General features: G+C 37.1%; 1 protein-coding gene across 6 annotated transcripts in view; it reads right to left on the reverse strand.

Moving 5' to 3' along the window:
• ARFIP1 (ARF interacting protein 1) overlaps positions 1 to 12,618 on the reverse strand; it is a 39,486-nt gene that overhangs the window by 2,241 nt on the left and 24,627 nt on the right. For all 6 annotated transcript variants that reach the window (XM_072336324.1, XM_072336322.1, XM_072336321.1 and 3 more), the window contains 2 exons: positions 9,162 to 9,319; positions 5,826 to 6,000 (listed from right to left, as the gene is read on the reverse strand). In XM_072336324.1, coding sequence (XP_072192425.1) covers positions 5,826 to 6,000; positions 9,162 to 9,319 — 333 coding nt within the window. The remainder of the gene's footprint in view (positions 1 to 5,825; positions 6,001 to 9,161; positions 9,320 to 12,618) is intronic.

The following is a 12,618-nucleotide window of genomic DNA, read 5'->3' on the forward strand; positions in this document are numbered from 1 at the left end:
AACAACATGTAAGGGAATACTGGCAGGAAGGTTCAACTTCAACTGCCATACCACCAACATCAGCTTCTTGCCCACCTCCTGTAATGCAGGACTATTTACAGCACTTGGTCAATATTTTGATTATAATGCGTAAAGTAGTTGTGAGACACAAAGCTGCTCACAGCAATAACAGTGCAGGCAGAAGAGCACAAGAGCAGATGGAGGGCATAACCATTTCTCATCTAGACTACGATGTCAAGCTAGCTGATCAAGTCTAAATCAAACAAATGTGAAAGTTTCCACTGTAGCACATCAGCAAATCCCAATACATGAATAATGACTAGTATGATGAAAAGGCATCTTTTCAGCATTTCCCAAACAAGCCAAAACTTGTTTGATTTTTTTTCCTACCTTGTATTCTCAGCCCAGCACAGCGCTGCTCTTGCATCAAAGAACCTCACTGCTTAAGCTGGTGGCCCTGTGCCCATTCCTAGCCTACAAGACTTTGAGCCCACTTTGCTAACATGGAAGAGAACAATGAAATGTTTTCCAGTTTTCCAGCCACTCTGCCCCAAGCCTGTAGCGTTGCATGGGGTTGTTGTGGCCAAAGTGCAGGACCCAGCATTTGGTCTTGTTGAACCTCATCCCACTGGCTTCAGCCCAGTGATCCAGCCTGTCCAGATCCCTGCCTTGCTACCCACAGGCAGATCAGCATCTCCTGCCATCTCAGTGTCATCTGCAAACTTACTGAGGGTGCACTCAATGCCCGTATCCAGGCCATAAAGATGGTGAAGAGGACAGGCCCCAGAACTGACCCTGGGAGAACACCACTCATGACCAGCTACCAGCTGGATTTAACTCCATTCACCACCATTATCTGGGCCTGGCCCTTCAGCCAGCAAAGAGGAGTAAGCCCAAGCCATGGGCTGTCAGCTTCTCCAGGAGAACACTGTGGGAGACAGTGTCGAAGGCTTTTGAAATAATATGGCACAGAACAGTGTAGCCTGCTTTGTAAAATTAAAAAAATACTTTGAGAAAATACTCAAGGTCCCTAGTTGTAAAACACTATTAGATAAACTCCATCAAAAAATGAAACCTGTAAGAAGGTGCAATAGCAACATGACGTCTTAGTAGCACATGAATTAAAAATGCTGACTTGAGCTTTCTCTCCCCAAATTTAATCAATTTAAGACCAAACAAATATGCTACTTTGCTAGAGTTGATTTTAACACTGAATTTCTGTGAACTTCCCTGAAGTCTTCTAATACTTCTATGAAGTCAGCTAGGCCTAAGCTCAAGCAGCACACAAGCACATGAACATGAAATGACAGAGAAGAAACTATTCAGGTTGACAAAGACATGTTTTTGAACTATCAAAGCAAACTAGTTCAGTGAAATCCTGTCCCCAAGCCAGATTACTGGCGTGTAAATCTGGTGATTGTTATCATACTGGTAGTTGCCACTCAACTGTAGCATCTCCATTACATTTCTAAAAACAAACAAACAAAAAAACCCAACAAATGCCAACAAACCAAACAGGAGCAAAACCTGTCACGCTACTAAGAAGTATATACCCAACTCCCTTCCTTCTTTAAGCTCTACAATGCAGCAGCAGCCTGTTAAGATAAGAGAGGAAGCTGTAACATATCAAATCACCAGATGTTCTCTGAAACGAAACCTGGAATCATAGCTGAGAACTAGAATTACGAGCATTCACTTAAATTCAAGTTCAAGTCTGGCCAGGTTTCCTCTGAAAAAATTTCAGCCTTCCCCATTCCCACCAATTCCTACTTCCACACTATTTTTCATCTTAGCCCTGTGTTGGCAAAATATTCAGGTGGTCATGCACTCAGTTGGATTAGGGAGCAGATCTGGATTCAAACTAACCAGACAACACTGTATTTGCTTTAACCTGGATCTAAGCTGCAAAAACACTTTTGTATGCACAGAGAAAGCGCGGTGGAGGAAGAGGCATACACAGGGAGAATAGACCACTTTCTTTCAATCTCACAAGTCACTGTTAGACTGCAGCACTAAAGGCCAAATGTTAAGCACTAAGTTGTAGCACCCACTCCAGGGAACAATTCTAATTGCTAAAATACTGGTTCCAATGTGTGCTTAACATGTCTGTCAACAGGCCATCGTGCCTTTTCAGTCAAACATTCACCTCAATTATTATTCCTTCTTAATTAACTTTATGCATATTTACTCACAAAGTAAGTGCTCCAGAACACACTTGGCAAACTTGAGTCTCAAAGTAAAACTGAACTTTTTGAATAAACAGGGATATAGTCTAAGAATAGAATGCAACTTTTACATTTTTTACATTGTCTTCTTCCCCATATATGTGCTTCCCTCTCAGCACCTTATTTTCTGTAGCACAATAGCTAAAAAACAAATAAATAGGCTGCTTCTGTGATCTTGGTCACTAAAAAGACTGCCTCCATTCTCATCTTTGTCTGCTTGCATCTCCTTACAATTATCATAATCCAGCTCACAGAGGCGTATTCAGTTTATTTCCATACACAATGGTGTCTGCCCTTTCTCGTGTGCATACACAAATGACAGTTTTCTTTTTTCAAAAAGTAAATGCCTTTCCAAAAATTTTCACTGCCAATTCCTTAAGCCAACAGGGCAATCTTTATCTAAAGATTAGAAAAAAAATATCAGTTGCAAACCAGAGATTTTTGACTGCAGCTGTTCTTACACTCTGCCCAGTGGCACAGACACCTTCAGAAGTTTGCCAGCTGGGAACAGCACCAAGATATCTTTGCAGCAACATTAAAAAATAAAATAAAAATCAACGTTAACTTCAAGATCAAATGCTAAATGAAAATGAACAGGGATTTTGTATAAGCTTATTTTATAGACAGTTTGCAATCCCAGCTGTAATGGAATTCTCTGAATTTTCTGAAATCTCAATGAAATATGAACATATGAACCCAAGAGTATATATACACAAAAGAGCTACAAGCATGTAGCTCCATATTTCCCCCCTCAAAATCTAGGGCCAGCCATATAATGGCTGTTCTGTTATGTTTGGACTGCATTGCTTCAATTGGAGCACAAGACCCCATGAAGCAGATTTCACTCTGCAGTGACAGCTCGAATCACCTCCCAGTTTCCCTGCTCTCTTCACCTGTCTTGCTTCAGCAAATACGGGATAAAACTTTTGAGTACAAATATAGCTGCGTGCAACCAGTGGAGGCATATTTACAAAAAAAAACCCTAGGATTCTGTTTTGACGAACGACAAATAAATTCTATGTCATTTTTTATTTTCTTTTTCCAAATTACTATTGTTCAGACTCAAAATATATGCATTTATCAGGAGAGAACCATGAGATAATTTATCTAATCAAAATTAAACCCTAAAAAACATTTCATGACTTTGCTATAGCGAGGTTTCGTTCCATAATTGTGTTTTCAACAAAGAAGTGATGACAGCTAAGTTGGAGACTACACTGTCCTACATCCTGTATCAGACAACCACAAGCCCAAAGGCTTTAAAATCAACAACTTCATACCATTATTACAAAAAAAAAACAAACAAAACAATTAGACACTAATTAGACACTGAACAAATATCAACCTATCTCTAGATTCAGAACCTTGACAAAATGTATTAATAATAATGACTAGAGATTTGCATGTTCTAGTATATTGTAAAATTAAGGCCGTGCCTTGTTTGATGTAGCTACTCAAATAACTATATTTGAGTTGGTATAATAAATCTGAAACATCTAAAACAGTCTACAAATGCAGTTTCTTTGTGAAAGCCCAAGTAAAACAGTATTTTGTCTGTCAGATCTTCTTTTATTTTGACCTCTCATTCTATTAAATGGGCACTAATAAAATCTGGCTCCATGGATAATCACAAAAAATACTTGGGAAGTTCATGTTAGTAGGGATGTAGTATCAGAATAACCACTAATTCCCTCCCTGAGACCACTGTTAAGAGCTTGGCAGTATTAAAATCGCTCTCCCCCTTGGAAGTTCTACATCCTACATGGTCTTCAGTTTCAGCCATCTCCTGAAAAGTGCGCGCACCACACCACCAGCAGAAGCAGCTGTATTACAAACACAGAAAACTCTACCTATCAGGCTCTTCTTTCTCCTCCTTGCAGTCAGGCACGTAATTTAAATACCTATAAATGCAGCATGAGGCATCATAGCAATTGCCATCGCACACCTTTGGAAGAACTAGAACACCTCTGATTGTAAGAATTGGATGTTAATTTCTGTTAGACTTAATACTTACTGATTATAAAAGTTAATAATCCTTACAACATAAAATGTAATCACCTTAAGAGCAGTCACATATACTTCATATATGCCTAAAAATTAGAAGTGGCGTCTATAATAGGTATGATAATTATCTGGTTAATCAGTTGTGCATTTCTATTTACTAATACTAGCTGCAGGACCAGTATGAGGTCTGACAGGAGCTTCACTATGTGGTCTTTTCCAACCCGAGTTGGATTCTATGATCCTATGACACTGAAAAAAGATGGCTGACAATGGACAAAGGAATAAAGATGTCAGACTGGGAAGAAACATATCACTCTGCCTCCCACAGAACCCCAGGAAACCAGGAAGCATTCTGGGCAACAGAAGAACAGAGATGGATGCAAGTTAGAAAAAACAAACAAACAAAAAAAACGTTACAGATTTAGGATAAAGGTTAAGCCTATATAGTTTATATAGGATTCTACAAAATAAGTAGAAAACAGCAAAAGGGAATTTACTTCAGTAAAACTCTTAGTAAAGAATTATATAAGCCAATATTTGAAAGTACAGAAAGTCCTTCCTATGTCTTATTTGGGAACAAGGTTACACGCTCCCTTTAGAAAATATTTTGACATCTCCGATGTCAAAACAGGAGAGTTAACTAGTGATAAAAAGGCTTAAGCCTGCAGCAGTCCCCTCTGTGTTCATCTGGAGGGGAAAAAAAGCAGTAGGATGGAAAAAACAGTCTTTCAGCAAAAAAATTTGTAGGCTGCAACTGTTAAGAGGATGCCCGATCTAATCCAAGACTGTCACTAAGAAGCTAGTCTCACCCTAATTTCACCTTAAACAATCTAATTAATGAACAAAATTCACATCTTGAAAGACCATCCTTTTCAAAATTTAATCAGAAACAATTTAGAAGGACACTGTTATCAAAGAAAGCAAAGTTTAACAGTATGTCCTGTATGACAACTGTATTTTTCTCTGGCAAGCATAGTAAGAGGGGTAAGAATCCTGTCATTAGGAGGGCAGAGATGAAATGGCACAGATGGAATGCACACCTTTGAGGACAACAACTTCAAGCCTACAGTTCAAAAGCCCAGTTTAGAATTAAGAAACTGTAAGGGCATTAACTGCAGAAAGCTGCAATTTTCAATTCAAGTTTTTTGTTTGTTTGTTTTTTAAATTAAAGGAAGTTTCATTTCGAAGAAACCTCTTCACAGCTCTTTTTAATTTCTTAGTGCATATCCCTCAGTACAGCACTGTTATATGTATATATTACTGTAATCTTAAATTGAGGGTTATATGCCTTTATTAACTATTAAATATTGCATTTTTCTTCCTATGTCAATACACAGTAAGTCTCCCATATCAACAAGAAACTTAGAGCCATAAGGTTTGTCATCTGTAATTGTAGCTATTTAAGAAGGCCTTTTCAAGTTGCCTCCTCCAGAAGTACATTCTTCAGTGATACGCTAATTCTGAAAATTTAGGTTATTTTCTTTGCTTGCTCTACTTCTAAACTAAGATGTATTTTAAAATGAAATAGTTAGAGCATTTTTAGCAAAGCAGAGACTTCCAGGACAAAAAGTAATACCAGAAGAAGTTGTAGCTTACCTTATTTTCTTCCAGAAATTTCAATTTGATAGATACATCATTACGCATTTTGTCATATTTCTCTTTATGTACTTGAAACATCTGTTGTGATTGCTCAATCTTTGGTAGAGTGCTTGCATCACGAGGACCAAGATTCAGCTCTTCCAGGTCTGTTCGATAAGCATCATATTCAATCCTGTGAAGAAAAGAGGTGCAGGAAAAAATCTAAAGGCAAAGTGCCTCAAAACATACTTCACATATAGGGCCAATTACAAGAGGAAATTATCAAAACGGTCAAGTATGGGAAGCAAAGTGATGAAACTTGACAATTTTGTTGATAAATAGGAGGAAGAAAAAAAACCACAGCTATACATACATTATAGAAAAACACCTCAACATATATTCTTGCCCTTCTGTTCCTGTCTCAGCCACATGCTCCCTGTTTTCATAGAATCATATAATGGCTGGAGACCTCAAGGATCACCAAGCTCCAACTCCTCTGCTGCAGGAAGGGTTGCCAGCCACTAGATCAGTCTGCCCAGGGCCCCATACAACCTGGCCCTAAACATCTTCAGGGACAGGGCATCCACCACCTCTTTGGGCAGCCTGCTCCTGCTTTGTGCTGGCCTCAGGTCAGGTTACTTCCTGGAACATGTCAACTTATTAACTCAGTTATCTAGTCAGAACTAGTCTTTTGTCACTTTTCTGTTGCTGAATCAGCTCATTAACAGTTTGCAGCAAGAGAAGCACTAAGAGCTGGACATCTCTTTTAAGTGAGCAGTGACTCACTTACTGTGCCACAAAGATTTTAAAGCATGTTCCAATAACAGTCACTACCCCAGAACTGTTTGTGGAAGTTGTCTGCCCTGAGAATAAAAAGGCTGGAAGAAAAGATGTTATTCATACCCTCTTGACGGTCCATCTAATTTACATAGGAAATCAGATACACTGGATCAACACAGCCACTGAGAGAGCTGAGTCTTAACAATAAACACCTGAGTTACTCAAGCAAACACTTAAGCTAATTCTGCAATGAATGCAGAATGAACAGAACTAGGTAAAAAAGTGTTTTCTAATTTACTATTATCTACCAAAGTCAGCAGAAATTAAGAAGCAAACATATACCAACAATAAAAAGCATAAAATATGAAATTCTGTCCTAGGCACTGCTAGTAAAAATGGAACTCATGGCATAGGTGTTTGCTTGTTAACATTTTAACTGACCCATCTAGTTTTCATATCTTTCTAAATAAGTAAATAAATAAGCTAAACCTCCTTGATATCCTCCCATGTTAGATGGTACCTCTTATCACATAAAGACATTTGTAGTCATACCTTCTTTCCTGTTGTAATGGGAAAAAAATATATCAAAGCAGCCCTATAGAGTACTTTAAAGTTTTATTTTATTCCATTTAGAAGCAACAAGTAAACTTCCATTAACAGAATTATTTGATGTTAAGTTTTCTATTCATAAGTGTAAAGCAATTTTTAAGTGGGAAAAGCACCTGTGGAATATTAGTGTAAGGATATCACTAAATTTCTCTTCTGCTATCCATTGTTACATAAAAGCCTACTGAACAATGGATCCTTGCCAGATAAACTATTTCTATATTTGAAAACATTAGTATAGATAGATGAGACAGAAACACAGTAACAATGATTCTCTTTTCTTGTTCCCCTTCTCCTGCTGTACAGTAGAGCTCCTTTGTTCAGTGCCTTCACTGTTGTGTAGCACTTGACCAGGTACAGCAACTGACAATAGCCAGAAATCAGTCAGGGTCATGGACAGCCCTGCCCAATGTGACACTCTTCCTTCCATAGTTTTCTTTTAGTTTTAAAATAATGGAATGCACTGTATCAACATGTGATGGATGCCAATTTTAAGGGAACAAATCAACCTATTTCTGGCTTTGTAAATACTCTCTCTCACATACACAATTCTGAAACTGGAAGTAACGGAACTAAAAACTGTTAATACAAATGACTTCTGGGCTGGTGGCACAAGCACTCCAAAGGATTATATAATATTTTCCGAGATAACAGTAATTACCGAATTCACGGGGCTCTTCCTGATTCTCACTGCCACTGAGATTCAGGCTTTAATATTTAAAGAGTTTATGACATAGCTCCAAAAAGGAAACAGATGAATAAAGAACTGACAGAAGGGTGGGAAACTGATGAATACTGAAGTCCAACTGGAGAGAGGAAAGATGAGGCACAGAAATAAATGTGAACTATTTTTTCACTGCAAAGACTGGTTATAAACATATGTATATATACACACACACCTGATATATATATATATATATATATATTTGCTTTATCAAAGCAAAAAAATACTTTCTTTAATGAATGAAAAGAAAAAATCACAAGGGTATGTCGGGAGGGAAGAACCATACGTTTAGACTAACTGACAAGACCAATCGTAGATTTATTTTGTATAGCATTCCAATAGAAAGCCTCAAAAACGTATGGACTGATTTTTATTTTAGTTTAGTTATTTACGCTGAGGTTAATTACACTTTTCAGGCCTTCTGCAAGTTACACTAAATATAAAAGCAATAACTTGCTACTTTGCTTATAAAAATGCTTAAGCATTAGAACAGCAATGAAAAAAAGGCAGGAAAAAACCTTCAGAACTCAAGAAACCAGCAATTTCTGACTTAAAAATAGCAAAAATAGATATGCATCAACTACATCTTTCAGAAGAAGAAAGACACTATCCTCTTTCATGAACCTGAACATGAACAAAGCACCAAAGATCACAACTCCAACCACACAGAAGAAGGAAGCCTTGTTTAAAGATCTGCACTGCATCCAGAGTACAGTAAACTCCAGGACGGGAAACTCATTATCTATAACTAGATATTATTTGCATATTAAGAAATGCCTCTTTTTTCTCCCCTTTCTAGACCAAACTTGCAACTTCTACATGAAAACCGAAGTGTGAGTTACATGCACTGGGCATCAAAAGAAGCTCAGTATAAATTGTCTTTCGTTCAAAGGTGATTTCACTAATTAAAATATAGCTAGATACAAAGGTTAATCTTGAACTGTTGCTTGGCACAGATAATCACCTTAAGCTAGCAGACGGGGAAATAACAGCTACTAACATGTCAGAGATATAAAGGTATGAAGTAAAATTACGCCTACAACAGAACATTTACAAAACACTTGAAGATGTGTGTAGTGAGGTGGTTAACTTTAAAACCCAGTTATATGAGAATTGTGTTATTCTGACAAGGTTCATAGCTGACATATTAGTCGCTCAAATACAAGAACTAAACTGATAGAAAGCTTTTTTTTCCCCCCTGAATATTAATTTGTAATGAAAATAGCTAGACATAGAATAGCTACCTGGCACTTTCATATTGTTTCACAGTCAATAACGTATCCTCAATTGTTTTATTCACCAATGTATTCACACTGGCAATAAAAAAGTTAATAGCCCCGAGAAGAGTCTCTCCATTTTTAGCTAGAAGTTTCTGCGTATCTGCATTGTAGCCAAACTCCTCCTATAAACAGAGAGCAGAGAAAACAAAACTGCACATCATTTCAAATCATAACATTCATCAGCAACTATATAAAAGACAAAAACACAGACACACAAATTCTGCCATTTCTGTTCAGATAGTTATGATTAAACATGCAAGATTTCATACAATATTCAGTTTACAGTTTTTATTAAATCTAACATCAGGAAAGTACTGGTTACAGTTTTGATATCATATGATGTTAAAAAATGCTATTTCAGAATGATTTTTCCCTTCAATTCCAAAATCTTAAATGCTACTTAAAAGTGCTAATGTAAGTTTCACATTGTCATTCAGCACTGTTTTAATCCATTATCTCTCATGTGATTGACTCAGTAATTCTTTATTGCCAACAGGAATACCACTATATTAAATACAGTAAAATAACTCACAAGGGCACACAGCATTAATTAGCTGGTGATTTTTACTCTTCACAGATTCTGGAAAAGAGCACTGAATTTAAGAAGTCTTACCACATTTTAATAGGCTGTAAATGACCAAAAAAGCAGAGCATTGTAACAGTTAGCAAATAAAATTGTGCATTAGCCACAAAATTTAAAGTGATCAGGGAGAAAGTATTTCCAAGGTATTTTGGTCACATTTGAATACATGATTGTTACTGCCTTTTTTTGACAGCACTGACCAAGGCTTCAACAGTTTTCTAATCCATGGATGCCAAATAAATCCAATTACTTATGTCATCCATATGGCATCTTCATATACTGCAGATGGGAGTTCTCACAAAATAGTACAATTTCTGGTTGTAAGGATTATAAAACACTAGGAACATATTTGGAAATTGGTCTTTTTAGCCTTGCACCCTGCCAATAGCTGAGTCAGAAGTGCTGCACTCTCCCAGTTTCTTCTCATCTGTCTAGATGAAACACCGAAGCCAAATGGTATTTCATGTAAACATGAATGACTTAATGACAGAAAGGCTAATGGACAATGGCAAGAGAAGTCTCTAGAAAAAGTAGAAAATGAGATGTAGTGGAAACAAGTAGCGTAATGGAGAAAATACAAAGAGAACTTAAGGCAAATTTTCATGAGCTAAGGGCCTAAAAATGCTGCTAGAATATCTCAGTCTTTCTTTTACACACTGCTGTGGGTAGGCAGTCAGATCACTACAGATCTTGTTGATATCAAGAAAAACTATTTTTCATCTGGTTTTGTTCTGATGTTGCTAACTAGACAGCAACATAAGCACTAGCACAGAGAATAAGAGCATATATGCAAAGACAAAAGCAGAAGTAGGACTGCCCCGCTGGCAGTATTCAGTGCTATCTTTCCCTCCTACAGACAAGACCACAATTAGCCTTCCAGCTGGTCCTGTGACCCAGATTACTGCAGACAACTGAGCAAAACTACCAGTTCAAAGCAGGACGGTAAGAAGGATGGGACAGCAGTGGTCTACAGTGTTAAAACATACATGCTAGTCACCAAAGCTGTCTTTCTACTGGTTCAGAGTTTCATATAAAACTTGAGTTTTGTCCATGACCTCTGCAGATACCTCTTATGAAAGACAGGAAATCCTTTCTGTATGGGAGTTTATATACTCAGTTCATGCTCTATGCACAGGTCAATTACAATTGGAATTCACCACTCTATATAATTAGAGGCATATGAGCCTGGAACCATGAGTTAACTTTGTATCCAAAAGAGAAACAGCAAAACATATTTAAGCAATGCCTCTGTAGATACCATATTAAGATCTCATTTTGTTAACGTGCATAAAAAAACCCTACCTTTAACATGTTATTATTATTTTACTTATCAAATTAAACACTGAACTGTTCAGAAGTTCTGCTTTTAGTCCTGCACAAGTTTCAGAGTCAATGTTATCCAAACATTCAAGAATAGGCCAGGCTACAGATGGGAATACAGTACAGATTAAACAAAGGGAAAACACAAAGAGGAAACAGACAAACACCAGGCAAGTCTCCAAGAGGCAAAGGTTAGATAACTTTTATTACAGCAGCAGAAACCTTTATTTGATTTTCATGAACAGCCCCATTCAATAATCTACATGAGAGACGAGTGACTGAAACAAATTCCAAGACCAGTAAGAGATGCTGAAAGAACCTAGAGGAACTGTATTTCCACTAGAAATACAAGCTATTCATGGAAAAATCGGTCATTAAACAAGAGCGTTGATTCCAGATTTAATCCAGGATTTAAAAGAAACATCCAGCTTCAGCATGCACTTCATAACAATCACTAACTTCTGCCACAAACCACACACCCATAGCTGAGTTAAGAGTCAACTGATAACTCAAAACTTCTCCTCTTAGGAGATTCAATTTCTTACCTTCTAGAAGTGGCATATTTTGAGATTTTCATCTGTTAGCCTATAATATTATAATTTTCTGTACTCCAGTGCAAGTCTATTTTTTTTTAGCTAGTTATTGGTTCAAGTTCTTCTACACAAACATTAACTCCGTCATTTTCCCTAAGTCTCAATTAGAATAAGCGATCATGAAAAGGGAAAAATAAACATAAGTGTTACATTTAATAACAACAAACTGAATTTGGGCTTTTTCATCAGACACGCTCTAGGGAATCATTAAGCCCCTTGATACTGGCTTCCCAAGAGATCAGGAAGAATATCAAATCGATTTAACACTGGAAGTACAGAAGGATTTGCACAGAAGCAAACTAACTTCTTTTTTGTATGCAACATCTACCTTCTCTCTTTCTTTATAAGAGTTTTGTGATCAGTAATAAAGTGCCAGTGTTGCATAAATTTGTTAACTTCTAAGAACAACCCAAACGCAGATATCTGAAGATTGCCTCCCTTGCTCAGAAACTCCAAACATAGAAGGGAAAATTAGTCCTATTAGCAGCATAATTATGATTAAAAAAAAAGACTACAAGATGAAATCTCAGTGCATGACTCTACTACAGAAAAATCATTTACTCACATTAAACATGGAAGTGAAGTAATGTGCCCTACTCTACCCACTGCCGGGCATATTTCCCCAAAGACATCCTGTAATTGACATGAATAAATGCTCCAGAACACTCTGACATCTCATTAGAAAAGGGATAGTAAAATGCATTTTCTATACAAAGCAAGGTTGTCAGTTGCCGAGTCCAACCATCAGCTAAAGGCAAACACTTAAAAACACTTAAGAACTACAATAACTCCAGTGATATCCTACAGTTTTGAATGAATTACAGATGCTTTTAAACAAAAAGAACACGTAATGTTGTTAACAAATGTTTATAGGACTGGCTGCTAACTACCATACACCCTGCACAAGTCAATTAGGCTTATCTTC

The sequence above is a fragment of the Excalfactoria chinensis genome, chromosome 4 (assembly GCF_039878825.1).
Source record: "Excalfactoria chinensis isolate bCotChi1 chromosome 4, bCotChi1.hap2, whole genome shotgun sequence".
Taxonomy (NCBI): domain Eukaryota; kingdom Metazoa; phylum Chordata; class Aves; order Galliformes; family Phasianidae; genus Excalfactoria; species Excalfactoria chinensis.